The sequence below is a fragment of the Doryrhamphus excisus genome, linkage group LG17, assembly GCF_037039965.1.
Source record: "Doryrhamphus excisus strain RoL-2023G ecotype Guam linkage group LG17, RoL_Dexc_Guam_v1.1, whole genome shotgun sequence".
In the NCBI taxonomy this organism is placed as follows: domain Eukaryota; kingdom Metazoa; phylum Chordata; class Actinopteri; order Syngnathiformes; family Syngnathidae; genus Doryrhamphus; species Doryrhamphus excisus.
In genome coordinates this window covers 12,768,363-12,791,073 of record NC_136373.1, presented here as the reverse complement: position 1 = coordinate 12,791,073, position 22,711 = coordinate 12,768,363, and the positions used below count along the sequence as shown (strand labels likewise).

Here is a 22,711-nt window from a genome sequence, read left to right as displayed (position 1 = left end):
TGTACAGTTTTCCGATATAATGTTGAGACCAAAGTAAGTAATATATGTAAAATCCTGTACCTAACTAAAACTAAGCAAGCAAGATGTTTATTAATGGTTCAACGTGGTCATAAATTGAACCCTGGTCTCCTAGCTGTGCGCGCTAACCACTCGACCGCCGTCCAGCCCCATCATAATTATTATCATCCCAATATTTATTGAGCACCCCTAATAAATGAGATAAATTATTATATAATGTATAATGACAGTTGGCCACACAGTCAGGAGATCGGGAAGACCTGGCTTGGAATTTTTCCTTGGGCATCTCTGTGTGGAGTTTTCATGTTATCCCGTGTGTGCGTGGGTTTTCTCCGGGTACTCCGGTTTCCTCCCACATTCCAGGAACAGACATATTGGTTAATTGACGACCCTAAATTGTCCGTAGGTATGAATGTGAATTATGAAACTTAAATACAAAGACATTTAAATACATTTGAAGTAACCTTCGCCATGTGATTGGTTGGCGACCAGTCCAGGGTGTACCCCCCTGTCGCCCGAGGACAGCTGGGATAGGCTCCAGCATCCCCGCGACCCTTGTGAGGATAAGCGGTAGAAAATAAATGAATGAATGAAGTAGAAATGTGACTATAGGGGTGTTATACCATGTCTACAGAGCTTTAATGATGCTAAAACATATTTGCAAGGTCATAAAAAGGTTTTATATGCTCTCCAACTACAAAAATATTACATTTAATATTGAATCTTACTTTGTGGAAATTCACTTCACAGGAAGTAATTACCCGTGATAAACTATGGACTGTATAGGAGTTTTCCCAGCCACTTGTTGCAAGGCAGAATTAGCGTAGCATGTTAAAAATTGACATATATGGCAGCGACATCTATTAGACACTATTTAAAAATGCGCCTTGATAATGTATCGTTGGTGTGGCATGGGGATGAGGAAAAAGGAAAACCCTCGGATCAAAGAGACGGTGAAGGTCACCCCAGGACGCTGCAGCTGATTGGCTGCCATACTCAATTTAAAAAGCAGCCTCGTGGGGGTTGTGCTATACGCTGTATGCATGCTGCATGTGTATGTGTATATGTGTGTGTGTGTGTACAAGTGTATGTTTTGGCATCACGGAGGCTCCACTCAGGCATTCCTTCCCCTCATCTCTCTGGCAAAGCCCTCACTGTGTTTCCCCTGCTCTGAGCCGGCTGACTAGACTCCCATGAATAATGTAAGCAGCGTTCTCCCCTAACCTTAAAATCCCTCTAATCGCAGTGTTTAAAGGCCGGCATCGACAGCTATGTGACATTATTGTTACATTTATACAACGATGGAACGAATACTTTTATTATGGAGTACTCCTTTTATTTTTGTATGCTCATCCATGTCCTCCATATATCCATTTTTAACCATCTTTTTCCACTTTGTTGCTTGCAAAAAAATGTATTCTGCTTGTGTTGATTTGACTGCACTGGAATAGTTGGGAATAAGGACGGCTTGAATAACATATAGGCGCTGATGCATTGTTATAATTTTCTCAAGATGCAATGGCCTCCATTAAAACACTGCATCAAGGATATAATTTGAGAGATACGGTATTTTGATGTATCACACTGGCCTCGGTGATGGCGCCCTCTTATTGCTAGTGGGCTACACTTTTGAGTATCCTTCAAGTGACTTCCTAGAGAATTACAGCAGGATTATTATTATTATTATTATTATGCTTCCGCTCTAAACTGACTCTAATGAAGGCTGAATGTTTTTCCTCAAACATATGGAGGGGTACTGAAGTGAGCCTCATTAAAAAAAAACTGTCTATGCTTCCCTGTCATAAACTGCAGCCTTTTGATGAGCCTGTTTACTCATTCATTGGGTCATTGAGTTTTCATTTCTCCTACCTTACCGTGTCACAGTCTTTCTCTTCGTTTTATTCATAGCCTTAAAGTTAGCGGTTGTGTTCTTAGCTGCATGTTTAGCTGTCAAGTGAGCACACATTGATAATCCTCCTTTTAGAGAGATGCTTAGGCTGTCGGTGTTTCAGGAGATGAGCATTTTGCTGACTGGAGTATTTTTACTGTCTGGAAAAAATTGTGTTGATAGGCGGGATTAGCGTTGGCTGCTCAACAGTAATCTAACTAAACATTGAGTTTACATACTACAGGGATTGTGGGAAATGATGTCTTAGAAGACGTTCATTCTCAAAGACTAGCTAGGACACACACGCCGTTCAGACTAGATAGGACGGCTCTAGACTAGCTGGGACACACACCATTCAGACTAGATAGGACGGCTCTTGTCTAGTCAAAGCTCAAAGAATAGGTGGGACACACACCAGTCAGACTAGATAGGACATCTCTAGTCTAGTTTTTGCTCAAAGACGAGGTGGGGGACACACCAGTCAGACTAGATAGGACAGCTCTAGTCTAGTCAATGCTCAAAAACTAGGTGGGACACACAACAGTCAGACTAGATAGGACAGCTCTAGTCTAGTTGATGCTCAAAGACTATGTGGGACACACACCCGTCAGACTAGATAGGACAGCTTGCCTAGTTTGTACTCAAAGACTAGGTGAGACACACACCAGACTAGATAGGACGGCTCTAGTCTAGTCGATGCTCAAAGACTAGATGGGACACACACCAGACAAGATAGGACGGCTCTAGTCTAGTCGATGCTCAAAAACTAGGTGGGACACAACAGTCAGACTAGATAGGACAGCTCTAGTCGAGTTTGTACTCAAAGACTAGGTGGGACACACACCAGTCAGACTAGAAAGGACAGCTCTAATCTAGTTGATGCTCAAAGACTAGGTGGGACACACACCAGTCAGACTAGAAAGGACAGCTCTAATCTAGTTGATGCTCAAAGACTAGGTGGGACACACACCAGTCAGACTAGATATGATAGCTCTAGTCTAGTTTTTGCTCAAAGACTAGGTGGGACACACACCAGTCAGACTAGATAGTACAGCTATAGTCTAGTTGATGCTCGCAGACTAGGTGGGACACACACCAGTCAGACTAGATAGGACAGCTCTACCCTGTGAGGCTCTCAGACTAGAGCTGTCCCAGTCAGTATAGTCTAGTTTCTGCTCAAAGACAAGGTGGGACACACACCAGTCAGACTAGATAGGACAGCTCTAGTCTTGTTGATGCTCAAAGACTAGGTGGGACACACACCAGTCAGACTAGATAGGACAGCTCTAGTCTCGTTGATGCTCAAAGACTAGGTGGGACACACACCATTCACACTAGATAGGACGGCTCTAGTCGATGCTCAAAGACTATGTGGGATACACACCAGTCAGACTAGATAGGACAGCTCTAGTCTAGTTTCTGCTCAAAGACGAGGTGAGACACACACCAGTCAGACTAGATAGGATAGCTCTAGTCTAGTTTTTGCTCAAAGACGAGGTGGGACACACACCAGTCAGACTAGATAGGACAGCTTGCCTAGTTTGTACTCAACGACTATGTGGGGCACACACCAGTCAGACTAGATAGGACAGCTCTAGTCTTTTTGATGCTCAAAGACTAGGAGGGACACACACCAGTCAGACTAGATAGGACAGCTCTAGTCTTGTTGATGCTCAAAGACTAGGTGGGACACACACCAGTCAGACTAGATAGGACAGCTCTACCCTGTGAGGCTCTCAGACTAGAGCTTTCCCAGTCAGACTAGATAGGACAGCTCTAGTCTAGTTCAGTTTTAGTTTGAGTGTCCTATCTAGTCTGACTGCTGAGAAGCCCACCTAGTCTTTGAGCATGAACTAGACTAGAGCTGTTCCATCTAGTCAGACTGGTGTGTGTCCTACCTAGTCTTTAATCATGAACCGATGAAGCCTGCTCGGATGAGAAGTGAAATATCTTCTAGGACAACCCAAACAGTCCAGTTGGAATGGATGCCCTGAGAACACAATGACCTGGATGAATGAGAATATATTTATTTTAACATGGAGTTATCAGCCTTATTTTTCTCCACACGTACATCTATTTAGCGGTATTTGGTATTTGTGTTATACCTGAAAGGTTTTACAAAGTACACTTTGACTCTGAGCCCTGCTCCCTGCTGGCTGTTATCAGTAGCAGAGCCTGAACCTTCCTTGCAGTTAAATCCACTGATCCAAAAGAAAACAACCACCTCCACTTCGACTCTTAAACGGTAGTGCCAGATCAGATAAGTGTAATCTTTAATTTCAATATTTGTTTTGACTCTGTGCCCCAACGCTGTGGTCTCCTGTTTGGTACCTGTGCTGTGGAAGTGGGCTGCTGAGTAGGCCATGGATTTGTCAGTCACTCTCGGTCCCACTTTGGGTGTTTTATTGCACATATTTCTGCCCAGGTTGTTGTGCATTTTTAATGAGCATATCAGGATTTTGAATTGAATTGCTTTTGACCACACGGTAGCCGAGTGATTAGCATGTCGGTCTCATAGTCAATAAATTGCAGTGTGTGTTCTCCCCATGCATGCTTGGGTTTTTTTTCCATGTCTTCCGGCTTCCTCTCACATCCCAAAAACAGGGATGTTAGTCTAATTGGAGATTCCAAAAATGTTCCAAGGGTGTGAATGTGAGTGTGAGTGGTTGTTTGTCTATATAATATGCACCCTGTCATTGATTCATCTCCAATTTTGTTGTACATCTTGTATAATGACAATAAAGGCCATTCCATTCCATTGGCGACACAGGTCAGGGTGCATAGTACTTTGCCTTTCGCTCAGCTGGGATAGGCTCCAGCTCACCTGTGACACCAAATGAAGAGAAGTGGTATAGAAGATGAATGAATGAAAACTGTTTTCTGATTCTTCAGAAGCTCGATATTAAACCAATTTATTCTGTTGGTAATGGTAATGTTTTTTTTTCATTTGAACATGCATCAGATTATAATTGAATGCATCCCATAAACAGTTCACAGTTCCACATGTCCAAAAGGAGTAGGAAGAAGCAAAGCTTATTAAATCCTACCCCTCCATCTGGTACTTTTACAATCAGTAACTGTTACATTTGTTCACTTCCTGCTTTCCTAAAAAAAAATTTTTTAGTTTTTTTTTTTCATTTTTAGTTTTTTGTCACGTACCGAAGTACGAGGTGATATGACCATCCAATGACATAATGGGTACCATAGTAAGTGTCAATATAGTGATATGTATAGCACATCATGACTGGTTCAAGACTCTTCATCCTTGTATTTAGCAAACATCAACTGCTTGTATTGTTTCTTGAATTGGCTCATCGTTGTGCATTGTTTGAGGGTCTTACTCAATCCATTCCATAGTTTGATTCCACATACTGAAATGCTATGGCTTTTTAACGTAGTCCTAGCATAGAAGTGTTTCAAATGTACTTCTTCCCTGAGATCATATTTCTCCTCTCTTGTAGAGAAGTATTGGATGACATTTTTAGCTAATTGGTTATTTTTAGCCTTATGCATTATTTTAGCTGTTTGAAGATGAACTATATCAGCAAGTTGAAGTATTAGTGATTTTAGAAATAAGGAGTTAGTATGTTCTCTGTAGGCGGCATTATGAATTATCCTTACTGACCTTTTTTGCAGTACATTTAGCGAGTGAAGATTGCTTTTATAGTTATTAGCCCATATTTCCACACAATAAGTAAGATATGGTAGAACCAGAGAGCAATAAAGAGTGTGGAGTGATTTCTGATTGAGAACAAATTTAGCTTTGTTCAATATTGAAATATTTCTGGCCACCTTATGTTGTATATTTGTAATATGAGGTTTCCAGCTCATATTTTCATCTATTGTGATCCCCAGAAATGTATTTTCCTTCACCCTTTCAATGTCTACACCGTCTATTTGTATTTGCTGGTATGTGTCCTTTCTGCTGTTACCAAACAGCATGATTTTAGTTTTACTTATGTTCAAGGACAATTTGGAAATTGTATTTCTTCTGACCATGTTTTTCAACATGAAACGGTATATGGATTTTCTTATCAAGAGACTTAATTTTGTTTGGTTTAGTCAGTAACCAATAATTGTGAATTGTCTGTTCATACTTGTTTTTCTTGTTTTGATCTAGAACCATTGAGAGTTTGACCTGGCAACACAATTGAGGACCAGCAAAGGAGAGGAGATGCAGAGAAGATCTTGAGCGGGCTGTTAGGATGGCTGCAGCTGGACAGAAGTATAGCCGCTGTACACTGAGAAATGATCTATGTTTACCGACATCAGTGCTGCTCCAGGGCCCGTTTTAACAATGCCTCACTTGGTCCTCTCGAATAACTTAAGGCCCACGCTGAAAAAGGCCCTTTGTTGGGATTTACAATCGCTGTCCACAACCCCTTGTCTCTGACCTCCCTGCTGCCATGCGGTTAGGCCCATGAGGCTCCAAGGGCCCTTGCTTATGCATCTGTGAGGCCTCCTCCTCACTCTATGGAAGCTGAGCCCAGCCGTCCGGCTGATGGGGAGCGCTCTGGAAGACAAGAGCAGCAGCATGTGACAGCTGAATCCTCACCCGGGTCTTGTCCGCCGCAGCAGCCCCAGCAGCCTTCAAACCCTCGTCCCGTGCACAGAGCTTTGGGTCGACTGCAGAATCGTCAGCCCAAACGCGCTGATCTTCTTCGGTTACAGCAGCAAGCGGTAGCATGGCAGCAAACGGACACCCCGGGTCCTTCAGGAGGCAGCTTTTTCACACCAGGTTCTGCATCCACCTCATCTCTTCCTTCTACATCCTCCACCCAGGTTGAGCACGGTCAAAGGATCCCATCTCAGTCAAGCCAAGAGATTAAAGAAGGGGTTAGCTCTCCGAGAAAAGGCGAGAAGAAACCCCAAAAACCAGGGAAATATGTGTGCACTTACTGCGGCCGTCCATGTGCCAAGCCAAGTGTTCTTCAGAAACACATTCGCTCCCATACAGGAGAAAGACCTTATCCGTGTGCCCCTTGTGGTTTTTCTTTCAAGACCAAGAGTAACTTGTACAAGCACCGCAAGTCCCATGCTCATCGCATTAAAGCAGGTCTCATGTCCAGTCGGGATGAGCCCAGTTTAAGCGGACCAGACTGCAGCGGTATTGGAGAGGAACCCGAGGAGCCCACTGAGGGAGAAAGCACAGAGTCAGAAGATGAGACCGGCCAACACAGAAAATCGTCAAAGGAGATTTTGGCACGGCAGAAGAAAGGTGGCAAGGAGCTGCTCGGGGGGTCGGAAGAAAGCCAGAGGCCTGAGGATTCTCAGGCTGTCAAGCAAAGGTTGGCGCTGAGGCTTAGTGAAAGAAAACGCGGACCCATGGCTTCTCCTGATGATGCTCCTTCATCTCTCTCCACCTCGTCTTCATCTCTCGGCCCTGGCAGTAAAGGCAGCACAGAGTCTGGTTACTTTTCTGGATCTGGCAGCACTGACCTTTCCCAAGTTAGTCCTCCGAGCGCCAGTGCCAAAACCTATGCAGAAATCATTCTTGGGAAATATGGAAGGTTGGGAGGGCAGCAGCGGAGTCCGCATCCCCAACATTCTCATTCTCCTCTTTCTGCATTATCTGGGACAGAAGATAAGAGTATTTCTTTTACTGTACCCAAAACCCAAGTCATTGAACACATCACAAAGCTCATCACTATCAATGAAGCAGTGGTAGATACCAGTGAGATTGACAGCGTTAAGCCTCGACGCTCGTCTCTGTCGAGGAAAAGTAGCTTCGAGTCACCCAAATCAGCCGCCCAAAAAGACCCCTACACATTTGATCCAAAGGGAGAAGCCCCAGGTCCCAGCGGCTTGAGCCACTCCCACGATCCTGAAACAGATCGATCATCTACCCAAACATTGTCAACAGCGCCCTTGCTCAGAAGTCGCTCGATGCCATCATCTACGAGCCAGCAAGAGTTATCGTTGTCCGGAAACAGATCCGCCAGAGGTTATCGTCTCTGCCAGTCTTTTGACGAGCAGCAAGCCGCTGCAGCAGAGATTAACGTTGTTCATGCCCACCGTATGTTGAGGCGCCAACCTGCCATCGAGGTTCCCTTGGGAGCTGAGCTTATGCTGGAGGACACTACCCCCGAGTCCTCTTCTTCAGCCAAAGGCACAGACGGAGCCAGACAGCCACAGCAACAACCACCGCAAAGCACTATGAGCCCATTTGAATGCAAAGTATGCGGGACATGTTTCCAGCATAGCGACAACTACAGGGCTCATACAGGCGTCTGCGCGGGGCAGAAAACACTGGAACAGGACAGCGGCAACGCGAGTAAGACCTGCAGAGAGGATCGCCCCCAGATGATGATGCACTATAAATTCCGAGCACTGGCTATGGCTGTGAGAAAGAGGAGGAAAGAGGAAAGTATAGAAGAGGATCTTCCAAGCCCCGGTTCCGTAGCCGTGTCAGGGGGTCCTGCAGGCCTCATTGCAGTGGCAAGCCAAGGACACAGCCAGACACTCTCAGGTGTGCTCACATATTTCCACATTGGAATAAAAACATTATTGTCTGGAGGTAGGGCGGCACGGCGGGCTAGTGGTTAGCGTGCAGACCTCACAGCTAGACGACTAGGGTTCAATTCCACCCTCGGCCGTCTGTGTGGAGTTTGCATGTTCTCCCCGTGCATGCGTGGGTTTTCTCCGGGTACTCCGGTTTCCTCCCACATTCCAAAAACATGCTAGGTTAATTGGCGACTCCAAATTGAATGAATGAATGTCATTTATTAGGGGTTCTCAATAAATATTGGGATGATAATAATTATGATGGGGCTGGACGGCGATCGAGTGGTTAGCGCGCGCAGCTAGGAAACCAGGGTTCAATTTATGACCACATTGAACCATAAATAATCTGCTTGCTTAGTTTTAGTTAGGTACAGGATTTTACATATATTACTTACTTTGGTCTCAACATTATATCGGAAAACTGTACAATCAAGACCAGGGTTCAATCCCACCCTCCACCAATCTCTGTGTGAAGTTTGCATGTTCTCCCTGTGCATGCGTGGGTTTTCTCCAGGTACTCCGCTTTCCTCCCACATTCCAAAAACATGCTAGGTTAATTGGCGACTCCAAATTGTCCATAGGTATGAATGTGAGTGTGAATGGTTGTTTGTCTATATGTGCCCTGTGATTGGCTGGCCACCAGTCCAGGGTGTACCCCGCCTCTCGCTCGAAGGCAGCTGGGATAGGCTCCAGCACCCCCCGCGACCCTCATGAGGAAAAAGCGGTAGAAAATGAATGAATGAATGAATGTCTGGAGGTAATCATTACTTTTTTACTTATGTTCATTATGTCTGCATAGACATAGTTGACATGCCATGCATATGATGTCATAAAAATGCAATATTTGGCAATGAAAACACAATTATCTCAAGAGTAGTTACGAGGCGGTGTAAGAGCGAGATCATAAAATATGTATAATAAAAAAAATCTGTTTCAAGTAACCCCACTATTTCAAGTTATACTAAATTCTAATGGGAACTGGTTTAGTGTATTCATTCATTCATTCATTTTCTACCGCTTTTTCCTCACGAGGGTCGTGGGGAGGGGTGCTGGAGCCTATCCCAGCTGTCTTCCGGCGATAGGCGGGGGACACCCTGGACTGGTGGCCAGCCAATCACAGGGCACATATAGACAAACAACCATTCACACTCACATTCATACCTATGGACAATTTGGAGTCGCCAATTAACCTAGCATGTTTTTGGAATGTGGGAGGAGAAAAGCCACACATGCACGGAATATGGCCGAGAGTGGAATTGAACTCGGGTGTCCTAGCTGTGAGGCCTGCGCGCTAACCACTCGTCCACCATGCAGCTGGATTTTTTATTGTTATTATTACTACTTTATTGTTAATATTACTATTATTACTACTTTTTGGAGTGGCCAATTAACCTAGCATGTTTTTGGAATGTGGGAGGAAACCGGAGTACCCGGAGAAAACCCACGCATGCACGGGGAGAACATGCAAACTCCACACAGAGATGGCCGAGGGTGGAATTGAACCCTGGTCTCCTAGCTATGAGGTCTGCGCGCTAAAACCACTAGACCGCCGTGCCGCCGGTTTAGTGTATTATCTTCTGATTTTTATAATATACGTATTATGCTTGAACGTTTTAGGTGCTTCTGTAGAGACGGAGTCAGGACAACAGCAGCAAGACAGAAAAGGCGTGTCTGTCATCCAACACACAAGCTCCTTCGAAAAGCAGGAGACATCCATGGAAAGCGGCGGCGTGTCAGACGTCAAGGAGGTTCACCAAGCACAACAGCCTCATCCAAAACCATCACCCTCTACATCACGCCTCATCCGCCAGCACAACATCCAAGTTCCGGAGATCCTTGTTACAGTGGAACCTGATGCTGACATGACTTCTGTGTCACCACCAGCGACAGCATCCTCCTCTAAGGTTTATTGATAACTTTATTATAACAGTTTTTGTTCAGCTTGCATGATAAATGTTCAAAACGATTTGTTTTTTTCTAGGAGGCAGAAAAAGTGGAGGAGTTCCAGTGGCCCCAACGTAGCCAGACTCTGGCCCAACTCCCTGCGGAGAAACTACCCCCAAAGAAGAAAAGACTCCGCTTAGCCGAAGCAGCGCAGTCCTCAGGGGAGTCCAGCTTTGAATCCGTGTCCCTACCACGCAGCCCTAGTCAAGAGAGCAGCATGTCCCACACATCCAGTCTTTCCGCTTCTTTTGAAGATCCAACAAGGACAGAACTTGGAGTCTGGGGGTCCAGTAGCCAAAGCACCCAAATGTTGACGGTGCCATCCACCTCCCACCAACACAACCAAAGCCACAAGGAGATGAGGCGTTCGGCTTCGGAGCAGGCCCCTCAGAAAACAGAACAGGTCTCCGAAATCCGAAGTAAATCTTTCGACTTGGGTTCATTGTCATCTCAGCAGTCGGCATCGTCGTGGAAGGAACGGAGGAAGTGTCTCCTCGTGAAGCATGCTACCTTAGGAGACCCCGATCAAGAGGACGGGGCCGGCTTGAGTCAGCCATCCAGAGCAGACAGTCCAAAGCCTGGACCTTCTCATTCGAGCCACCCTTTGGTCTACTCCAGCTCCCCCTTCAAGCCAGACGACACAGAGAATGTCTTACAAATCCTGTCTCAAGATGTTCTTCCTCCACATCCAACATTCCCTCCAAGATCCACAGCTCCACGGTTTATTAGCAGAAGCTTTTTACATTCACAAACCGTCGCTCCACCTGTACACGCAATGCAGATCCACATGTCCGAACAGATGGGTATACCGCTCCATCAACTTCCTGTCCAATTTCCCTCCATAACTACTGCTAGCCAGGCTCTGTATTTGCCTTCCCCTCCGTTACATTCCACACATGCTGTTTTACCTGCGTCGTTTGCTCTTACCCAGCAGTCCCTTGTTCCAATTTCTTACCCCTACCCACGCCCTGTCATTGCCACTTGTGTGGCGCAGCTCACACCAGCTGTGTCCCTTGTGGTGCCAGTCCGCCTCCAAACCCATATACCCACCTACGCCCGTGCCATGTACACCACCTTGTCCCAGATTCTCACCTCCGCTTGTCCACAGGAGCCCATTTTTTGCACAGCCATGACAGTCATGAGCCAAGTAGAACGAAGCATGTTACAGAGGTCTTATCTGAAGGTCCCCACACCAGACATGAAGAGCATACTTCCGTTGTCTCTTCCCGGAGAGGGGACATCAGTTGAGGAATACGGTCCACTTGGCGCCGGGGGGAGTAAACGCATGCTGTCACCTGCAGCCAGTCTGGAGCTCAGCACTGAGGCTCAGCGTCACCAGAAACGGGTGAAGGAGGAAGAAGAGGGGGAGCAACACAAGTCTGGAGAAGATTCGGACGACGTAGAGGGCAAGGGACGCAGAGATGGAGGAGGTAAAGCGGAAGAGAAAAAAGAACTGCTTGAGGTAGCGACTGTAAAAGAAGAAGGGAAGAAACAGGAGAAAAAACAGGGAGAAGAATCGACTAGCAGAAGTCAAAAGCAGGAGGAACCTCCTGTGGAGGAGAAGAAACCCGAGCGACCAAACACCCGTTCGTACCCCAACCTCCACACATCCACCTCTGTCAACTGGTGCTATCTGAACTATGTCAAACCCAACCCGACCGCACAGAGGGACCCCGACACCTCCGTTTATTCCACCTGGAGCGTCAGCGGACACAATCCGAACTTGCCAGGCCTCAGCACGAAGGTGGCGTTGTCTCTGCTGTGCTCCAAACAGAAGCACTGCTCCGAGACGTACACCATCGCCATGGCTCCGAATCCATCCAAAATCAAAAAGCCCCCTTCAAGTAGCAGCGCTCCACGAGTGTCAGAGGTAAAACCAATGAACACACGAAGGATGTTAATATCTTGTTCAACACATTTTTAGTCAGATTGTTTTTAGTCAGGTCGCGGGGGGTGCTGGAGCCTATCCCAGCTGGCGATATTTTTTCAGGACCTGTAAAATCAGTTTTATCAGAAACAAAGCTATCTTATCATTGCCATCACTGTGACTATCTTAGTATGTTTAAGCTCACGTCCTGCATTGGGTCATTAACCAATCAGTACAGCTGTTGTTTGGGCTTTTAAAGGTGTTTTGCGAGTCAGCATTTGTGTTAAAGGCATGCAACAGCTGAGAAGCGGCAGCTTGTGTTGATATGAACGAGTGTTACATCTCACTTTTTTGGGATGCATACGTATTGCTCTTTTGAATGCATATTGTTCTGAAGCAAACCTGGACTACTTTTTTCATCACCAACCGACTCGTCAAAACGTCACTGTTGATGCACTACACTGCTGTCGAAATCCACATTATCCCTTTAACAATGTTCCGTGGTTTGAAAAAGGGTTTTGCCACCTTCCTAATTCCTTTTTTTTTCTTTGCACATTTGTCGCACTTGTTTCAGATAATCCAACTAATTTAAATGTTAGTCAATAGCCACGTTTACATGAGAAGTTTTTCTCTTTTCTCCGAATGGAATCTTTCCAAATGACCTTTCCGAAAGCAATGGTATACATGGAAAGGAATATTCCAATGGCGTGTCTACATGCGCCGCTATAATCAACCAGAATAGTCAATGGGGCATGCGCAGTAAAGCGTAAACACCAACATCACGTGATACCGACTTCCTCCAGTTTTTCTTTCACTTGTTGGAATAACTCCGTATTGCCAGTTTTTCCTTCATCCAGTCTTGAAATTTAGTCAAAATCAAAAACAAACTTTCTGCAGCAGTCCAGTGCCGATTGCTCGCCTCCATTTTTTTAAATCGAAGAACGTCTGGAGCTGCGTGTTACGTCATATCTCAGCATTCGCTGAAAGAACGCACCCGGGAACAGGAAAAGATAAAGTTCAATCTTGCTAATATTTTATAATTAAGCTCGGCACATGTTTTATATAGATATGTATTTTCTTTTTTAATAAAACTGGACTTGTGAATGGCGTATAGAAGGGTTTAGATTCTGTTCCACGGATATCGCTAATGACAACACAACTGAGCACAAAATGCATTTTTTAAATGAAACTTTTTATTGTTAAGGGAGAAAAAAAATCCAAACCGCCATGGCCCTGTGTGAAAAAGCGACTCTGGAAAAGGTTATAAAGCGATTTCTAAAACTTTACGACCCCAGCCAACCACAGTGAGAGCCATTATCCACAAATTACGAAAACATGAACAGAACAAAAACAGCCTGCATGGAGCGTTCCAAGACGCCCAAAAACGAACATTAAGGTTAGTCAGTTTTTCTAGGAAATATCTTATATATATGGAAATATACTCTGTGGTGACAAAATGAGACAAAAGTTGAAGTTTTTGAAAGGTGTGTGTCTCATTACATTTGGCGTAAAAGTAGCGCTGCGTTTCAGAAAAATAACATCTTACCCACAGTAAAATATGGTGGTGGTAGTGTAATGGTCTGGGGCTGTTTTGCTGCTTCAGGACTTGGAAGGACCATACATTTTGCTGTCTACCAAAAAATCCTGATCGGAAAATATCCGGCCATCTGTGTGTGACCTCAAGCAGGACAATAGTCCAAAACATAAATTTTTTTAAAACATATTTTTATGTTTAGTTGTCGTTTCTTTGATGATCTGAATCATCTAAGTGCGACTAACATGCCAAAAAAGTAATCGGGACACTTTTCCACACTACGGTATTTAAGTAAGTGTGTTTTTCCACTTTTTTAAAATGAAACTTTTTATTGTTAAGGGAGAAAAAAATCCAAACCGCCATGGCCTTGTGTGAAAAAGCGACTCTGGAAAAGGTTATAAAGCGATTTCTAAAACTTTAGGACCCCAGCCAACCACAGTGAGAGCCATTATCCACAAATTACGAAAACATGAACAGAACAAAAACGGCCTGCATGGAGCGTTCCAAGAAATAATTAAGAAAATATCTTGATGGCAATATACTCTGTGGTTTGATGAGACAAAAATTCAAGTTTTTGAAAGGTGTGTGTCTTATTACATTTGGCGTAAAAGTAACGCTGCATTTCATAAAAAAAACATCATACCCACAGTAAAATATGGTGGTGGTAGTGTAATGGTCTGGGGCTGTTTTGCTGCTTCAGGACCTGGAAGACCTTCTGTGATAAATGGAACCATATATTTTGCTGTCTACCAAAAAATCCTGATAGGAAAAATATGTGTGTGACCTCAAGCTGGACAATAGTCCAAAACATTAACTTTTTTAAAAACTTATTTTTATGTTTAGTTGTCGTTTCTTTGATGATCTGAAGCATCTAATTGTGACTAACATGCCAAAAAAAAGGAACCAGGACACTTTTCCACACTACTGTATTTAAGTAAGTGTGTTTTTCCACTGTGTGTTTGGAGTGTAGGTCCATCCCATTACGACCAGTTCCTCCACCGATGTCACAGATCACCAGCATGAAAAGGAGGACAATAAAGAGACCAGAGAAAAAGAGGCACCTTCCACCTCAAAACACAGCGAAACATCTCGTGTCCGCATTTTTGAAGGAGGGTAAGAACCATTGCAGCTCTTTTCATTGGAATGATGCATTTAAAATAGAAAAAAAGTCAGAAAAATATTGCAGAAAATGACTTGAAAGAGGGATTTCATTTGTACCCCCAGCCAAGTTTTTCCTTCTCAGTTGGCATACATTTCTGAGCTTTGGAGGTGTTCATTTGGAGATCTAGCAGCATGTTAGTGCATGTGCATGTTCACTTTAACAATATGATGAATACCTGAATTCACCGGTTACATAAGACAGATGATTGGCTTGTTGTTTTTTTTCTGTTTGCTCGGCTCGCTACCGTTATCCACCTATCTTCTGTGTACTTTCCATAAATGCCCCAGTGATCTTTTTCCAGTAGAGCCTGTCTTCTTTCCTGGGTTTTTTTTGCTCCATTTGGAGTTAAAAGGTTTGCCCAGGAGGTGTGGATCTATTTACAAGAAAGCAAGTCTAGAAATAGATAAGATGAAAAAGGAAGAGGAAGGACAGATGGAAAGGGTCGAGTAATGACCAAAATGTTTCCAAACACTTTTTTTTTTTCCTACAATGGAACTTCTCCATTCCAGGATACTGGTAGACTTCTGATTTGTTTGAATTTAGAAGACATTTTCCCACATTTGCCACATTTTTTTTTCACTTCATAAACTCAAACATTTGAGTATATCAGTGCTTTAATATTTGGAGTTGATATTCAATATACTTTTTTAATTTTGGAGTGAAAAGAGAAATATCTTTCTTTTTCGTATTCTCTCTGCCATGCATTCTCCATTCTTTCATTTTCGTTTTCATTTCAACTCTTTCCATAGAAAGAAGGTGTGCATGTGTAACCTACACAGTACAAATCTATCTGATTTATTCTTAATTGATTCTTGCTTTGATTTACTTTTTAATTAACTACGATTAATTATTTTTAGTTGGTTACACAAATCTGCAAAAAAGTTCATTCATTCATTCATTTTCTACCGCTTTTTCCTCACGAGGGTACTGGAGCCTATCCCAGCAGTCTTTGGGCGAGAGGCGGGGTACACCCTGGACTGGTGGCCAGCCAATCACAGGGCACATATAGACAAACAACCATTCACACTCACATTCATACCTATGGACAATTTGGAGTCCCCCAAAAAAAAGTTCATATTAATCAAAAATTACAAGTTAAATAAATTGAAAAGACAGACAATGCAGGTGGCAATCAACTTTTATAAGTAGAACCTTTAAGAATAATTGAAATTAACTATACTTATACCAATTAATTATTTTCAGCATTCAGATTTACAGTGTTTTAAGTTGTATGTAAACTATGTTTTTTAAGTTAATCTTACTTAATATAGCCATAGTTCAATTTACTCAAAACATATTAGTTAAAAGTACTCAAAATGGAACAACATGTTGAATAAACTTGACATAATTAAGTTATTAGAACTTTTTAAGAACTTTGAGTAAGCATACTCAAACTCAATTTACTTGGGGGCCACTGGAGCTAGGGTCTGGGTGAGACTGGGCCGCATCAGATTCCCCCCCCCCCAAAAAAAATAAAAAAAATAACGCATTTATTAAAAACAAAAAAATTAAAAAACTTTGCTTTGGTTCCACTTTTCTACAAGAAAAGCTCTGATAAAACATTCCACTTGTTATATGTAAACTATATTTTTAAGTTAATCTTACTTAATATATGAACATAGTTCAATTTAATCAAAACATATTAGTTAAAAGTACTCAAAATGGAACAACATGTTAAATGAACTTGACATAATTAAGTTATTAGAACTTTTTTAACAACTTTGAGTATGCGTAACTTCATTTATTTAAGTACTTTGAACATTCGGGTTTACAGTGCAGCTTTCCCCCAGCAACCAAGATTTTAAAGCGCATGCAGATGTAAATATAGCTGCTCCATACTGACCACCTCCTACTGCCATATCGTGGCATAAAATCTACATGGTTGATGCTAATTATTTACTTTTGTAGAAAATTCTATTTGGGTTTTTACTTTACTATTGTCAACATAGCCACATTGCGCTGAGCAGCCAGGACAGAGGCGTGCACGCTACTTTCCTACATTTGCAAGTCTCATTTCCAGTCTATGGTTATCATCACACTTTTTCTCTGTCATCATTTTTCCAGTTCTATGGTTATCATCACACTTTGCCATCATTGGTATCATACTTTGGTTGCCCCACTAAAAAAATCTAAGAGAAAAAAACACATGTAGAATCTAGGGGTGTAAGAAAATATCATTTCGGCGATATATCACGATACTTCATTCCACGATACTGTATCGATATTAAAAAGTATGATATGGATTTTTTTAGCCCCTGTGGCGTACAAGGCTGAAGTGTGGACACATTTTGGATTTCTACACAAAGTAGGGTGTGCAGAAATTGACCAAACCCATGTCGTTTGTTAAAATGTGTCGTGTTTCCCGAATAAAGTATTCGGGGAAACACGACAAATCTGCGAGACACCATGAGGACCTGCCGCTAGCAAGCAATGTGAAGGTACTTTTGTATATTACAAAAGTAGTACTGTGATATTGCAGGTACAGTAAAGTCTCGTTATATTGATATCGGTTAAAACGAATTACTACTTATTACGATACTATTTTCATTTCCCGGCAAATTTCTAGTCTTTTATGATATAATTAGCTCCGTTAGTACGATACACAGTTATTATGATAATCCGGTTACTACGATGCCCTTTTCATCTCCCGCCAGCCAATTTGGTCTGCTTATATCGATACAAAAGCAGCTTAAATCAATCTTTGCTTAAGGATTTCAATACCAAAAAAGAACACGGCGAACGGCTGCTTCCAGTCAACTTTATTTTTCACACTTCCACCACCAGAGTGCAGCACACACAGCGGAAAACACCCGTCCCTCGCGCCTACCCCTCCGGGTGGCAACACCTTCCCTATCGATAGTTCCGGGGTGAATTATGTTCCGGGGTGAATTATGTCCCGGTAACCGGTAATCACTACAGCGTAAGTTTATTTTTATTTACTGTAGTACAAAATGTATTGTAGTACAAAAGCATGAAAAGCAATCCATGAACTCATGGAGAAAATTACATGCCATATCAAAGATCCGCCCACTTTTAATGCAGTTCGGCGCAGGATCGGATATATGGATAGTCCGGTTATATCGGTATTTTTTCCGACTCCCGAGAATATCGATATAACGAGACTTTACTGTATTTTGTTTTTCAAATTGATATCGCTATTTTGTTAAATAATGGTTATTTCAAGCATCCTAAAAGGACTTTTTACTGATGTTAGTTACTTTGTTCCACAAAAATACTGTTCTGATGGTGGATAAGTCAGGGACTGTATACTCTGCATTTTTTCACAGCTAATAGAATGTGAACATTTGAGCTGGATCTTGACACATAATTTCATTTATTTGTTTTTATGTTTTTTTTTTGTGTAAATTTAAACCTGGAATTTAAAGCTTTATTTATCCAAATGCTACACTTAGGAAAGTTTGTGATACAGCATAAGATACTGTTCTAATGGAATAAAAATGTGTTTAGTAAGTGCATATTGATGGTGTAATTCAGTTTTTCCAGGAAATAATCTTTAACTACAAGAAAAACAAAAAAATATCAGTAACAGTGATATATCGTATCGTAAGCCTAGTATCGTGATACGTATCGTATCGCCAGATTCTTGCCAATACACACCCCTAGTAGAATCTGAAAAGTCGAAATGGAACATACTGCAATATAAAAATAGGCAATGTTGAAGAACCGTGACTTTCTGGACAGTTTTCTATGGTTGGATGGATTTGTTGTGTGGATTCTATTTCTATCGTTCTATTTCTTTGATGCAATGTGTAAAATTGTCAATGTGTGCTATACACAAATACGTACATGTGGCATCAAGGCAACTCAGGGCTAGTTGTTATTTCTGTCTTTGAAAAGAGAAAGTGTTCATTTTGGGTTGGACAAATTTATCTAAGTTTGTAAACAGATTGCAGCAACACCAGGGGAATTTGTTGTTTGGTTTTTTTGGGGGGGTGGTGGGGGGGGCAACGATGATAGAATAGTTTTTCTTTCCTATGCAATCAATCGGGAGCTGGTTCGATTTGATGCTGGCTCCACAAAACTACCACGGTGGTCTCACAGCTTCTGCCTTGTTTTTTTCCTGAGATGTAGGTGGATATTTTTAGCTGTGGTTAGAAATACATGCCAGTGAACAGCAACCCGCCCCTGAATCACTTCAACACAATGCCACTGTTGAGACTATGCTGCCGTTTTTGTTTTTTTTAATATTGCTTTTGGTACACTATGGCCTACAGCAGGGGTCTCAAACACGCGGCCCGTGGGCCAAATGTGGCCCGCAGGACACTAAGTTTGAGGCCCCCGCCTTGATATGAAAGTTTAATGTTAGTGCGGCCCGCGCAAGTTTGATATGGATGCTGTATGGTATCATGTACCCAGAAAAAATTATTACGTTTGATTAATGTTCATGTTAAAGGTTAAATAACTGTTAATAGTTATCCTCCCTATCCTTGTGGAAGTGGTAAGTTTTTGGCTATTTAAGTTTAAAGGAAATAACTTGAAGGCTACCGTTCAGGTCGCTAGCTCTCTAGTTTGCGAGTTAGCATGTGTCTCAAGACCCTGCAGTTGCGCAATATGTTGTAAATAAAAAGAGTATAAATGTGACTATAGTCGTGTTTTGTCATGTCTACAGGGCTCTAATAATGCTTTGTTCATTTTAATCTGAAAAAAATAATTTGTCTACCCACCAACTATATGTGGTTTCTTAAGTTTTTATTATTTGCCGTTTTATTATTATTATATTTATTTATTTATTACTGATTGGTTGATTTTCTTTATTCTTGATTTGTTTATTTATTTTTCATCTTATTTTGTGTAGAAAAATAAAAAGTAAGATATTTGAGAACAGTGGAATGTTTTATCAGAGCTTTTCTTGTAGAAAATCGGAACCAAAGCAAATTTTATTAATTTTTCTGTTTTTAATAAATGCGTTTTTTTGGGGTTTTTTTTGGAAAACCTGATGTGGCCCAGTCTCACCCAGACCCTAGCTCTAGCAGTGGCCCCCAGGTAAAGTGAGTTTGAGACCCCTGCTTTAGTTAAATATTGGTTATTTACGGAATCATCAGAATGGATTGTGACAGACGGACTTTTTAATTTTAGTTCATTCAGATTAAATATGTCTGTGTTTTTTTTGTCCACAAATAAGCTTTTGGTAAACATGAGGATTGTGTATATAGAACTTTTTATAGAATAGAACTAAATGTGCGACTTGGTTTGTGTCTATTTTAGGTTAGTGGCAATGACTAGGCTTCCCTTTCCTTTAGCTGCTGCTAAACAGAGAGGGAGAGAAAACAAGCACACAAATTGCTAATAATGTGTGTGTGTGTGTGTGTGCGTGTGTGTGTACCAAGGGTGTAGTAGAGGGAACAGCACGAGACTGAGGGCTGCGAGGGATTTGGTGGGGCATCCCCAATCCACCCCCATAAAGACGGTCTTGTTTCAGTGTGGTGTGTGTGTGTGTGTGTGTGTGTTTTTTTGGCTGAATGTTTGTGCTGTGTGCCACATCCGTTTTCATCCATCGTCGCCACCAGCACGTTTTGTTGTCCCTCATTACCATATTGTGTTTTAGAAGCAACAAAAAAAAACAATGTCATCAGCTCCAGCAGCTGTGTCTGCATCTGTCCCATAAGCGACACAAGCTATTCTTATTTACTCTTTTAATCCTTAACCAAAGCTCCTAATTAATTGCTTTTTAAATGTGCCTTTTTGTTTTAACTTTTATGTCATTTCTTATTTTGAACAGTGTATTGTGGAATTGATGCTCACTGGCCACAACTTTAGATACCGGAGTGTTAGAACTGCACTCCATCGTGTTTTGAGTATTATTTAGTATACCTATTACACCATCTTGGTTGTGTACTTTCATGTATCTTAACCAAAATTGGTGCCTACGCTATTGACCCGAGTATAAGACGGTCGTTTCCCCCTAGAAAGTCTGACAAATTTAGAGTTGACAGATTTGTTCATGCAAACCGACGACTAGTCCCTAAGCCAGTCAGAGCTTTTCTTCCTGTCACTCAGACAGTGACGGTAATACATTGTGCAATGTTACTACATACATAACCATAAATTCCAGACTATTGAGCTCAACTTAATACAAAACACAGGAGAAGACATTTTTTGTGCATATACTGTGTATACGCCGCAGGTGTCCGCGTAAGACACACAATAAACCTTGCAATGCTACCTACACTTGGTGTTCCCAACATTATGCGTCAGCGTAGATCATTGGAGTTCACCAGCTGCAGCAGTGAAGCTGTAGTCATTCTACACTTTATCAAAACACAATCGTCGCGTTAGCCTTTTATTAGCATTAGCATTAGTTATTAGCATCTTCATTACATCCTGAATACGCACTCTAAGCATCATGGCAACAACACGGCGACAAAAGCTATGTTGTTGTAGTGGTAGTGATCAACAGTAACAATTTTTTTGTAACAAAACAATAAACCTTGCAATCCTACCTACACGTCATCAAAACACGATCGTTCACCAGATACATCGTGCAATGTTACTACGTACATAACCATAAATTCCGCACTATTGAGCTCAACTTAATACAAGACGCAGGAGAACACACTTTTTGTGCATATACTGTCTCACTTGTCTATACGCCACAGGTGTCCACGTAGGTTACATACACAGAAAGACACACAATAAACCTTGCAATGCTACCTACACTCAGTGTTCCCAACATTATGCGTCAGCGCAGATCATTGGAGTTCACCAGCTGCAGCAGTGAAGCTGTAGTCATTGTACACTTCATCAAAACACCATCGTTGCGTTAGCCTTTTATTAGCATTAGCATTATTAGCATCTTCCTTACTTCCTGAATACGCACTCTAAGCATCATGGCAACAACATGGCCACAAAAGCTATGTTGTTGTAGTGGTAGTGATCAACAGTGACAAATGTATACCGAGACTGCAAGAGCTTTTCTTCCTGTCACTCAGACAGTGACGGTAATACATTGTGCAATGTTACTACGTACATAACCATAAATTCCAGACTCTTGAGCGCAACTTAATACAAGACGCAGGAGAACACATTTTTGTGTATATACTGTGCAATTTTCACTTGTCTATACATCGCAGGTGTCCACTTAGGTTACATACACAGAAAGACACACAATAAACCTTGCAATCCTACCTACACTCTGTGTTCCCAACATCATTCTACACGATCGTTGCATTAGCCTTCAAAACGTAGTATTAGCATCTTCATTACTTCCAGAATCCGCACTCTAAGCGCCATGGCAACATGATCAACAATGACAAATGTATGCCGAGACTGCAAGATACAAGACGAGTGAACAGTGGTACCTTGTTAGCTAGCCTTGAAAATTGGCATGAAAAACCTTAGCTTGTTTTTCATGAGATATTTCTTGACCAGTTAAAAAAAAGTGCAATTTAAATATTTTAAAAATATAAATATTATTTTTCATGTAATTGAATACATTAGCTAACCAGCACACTTATCAATTGATTTTTAGTTTATTCATTCATTCATTCATTTTCTACCGCTTTTCCTCACAAGGGTCGCGGGGGGTGCTGGAGCCTATCCCAGCTGTCTTCAGGCGAGAGGCGGGGTACACCCTGGACTGGTGGCCAGCCAATCACAGGGCACATATAGACAAACAACCATTCACACTCACATTCATTTAACCTAGCATGCTAATTAACCTAGCATGTTTTTGGAATGTGGGAGGAAACCGGAGTACCCGGAAAAAAACCCACGCATGCACGGGGAGAACATGCAAACTCCACACAGAGATGGCCGAGGGTGGAATTGAACCCT

At 42.2% G+C, this 22,711-nt stretch overlaps 1 protein-coding gene across 4 annotated transcripts in view; it reads left to right on the top strand.

Moving 5' to 3' along the window:
- Positions 1–22,711, top strand: part of hivep3b (HIVEP zinc finger 3b) — a 71,689-nt gene that overhangs the window by 40,086 nt on the left and 8,892 nt on the right. For all 4 annotated transcript variants that reach the window (XM_058083367.2, XM_058083365.2, XM_058083366.2 and 1 more), the window contains 4 exons: positions 6,027–8,375; positions 10,028–10,314; positions 10,392–12,224; positions 14,726–14,868. In XM_058083367.2, coding sequence (XP_057939350.2) covers positions 6,380–8,375; positions 10,028–10,314; positions 10,392–12,224; positions 14,726–14,868 — 4,259 coding nt within the window. In that variant the 5' untranslated portion in view covers positions 6,027–6,379. The remainder of the gene's footprint in view (positions 1–6,026; positions 8,376–10,027; positions 10,315–10,391; positions 12,225–14,725; positions 14,869–22,711) is intronic.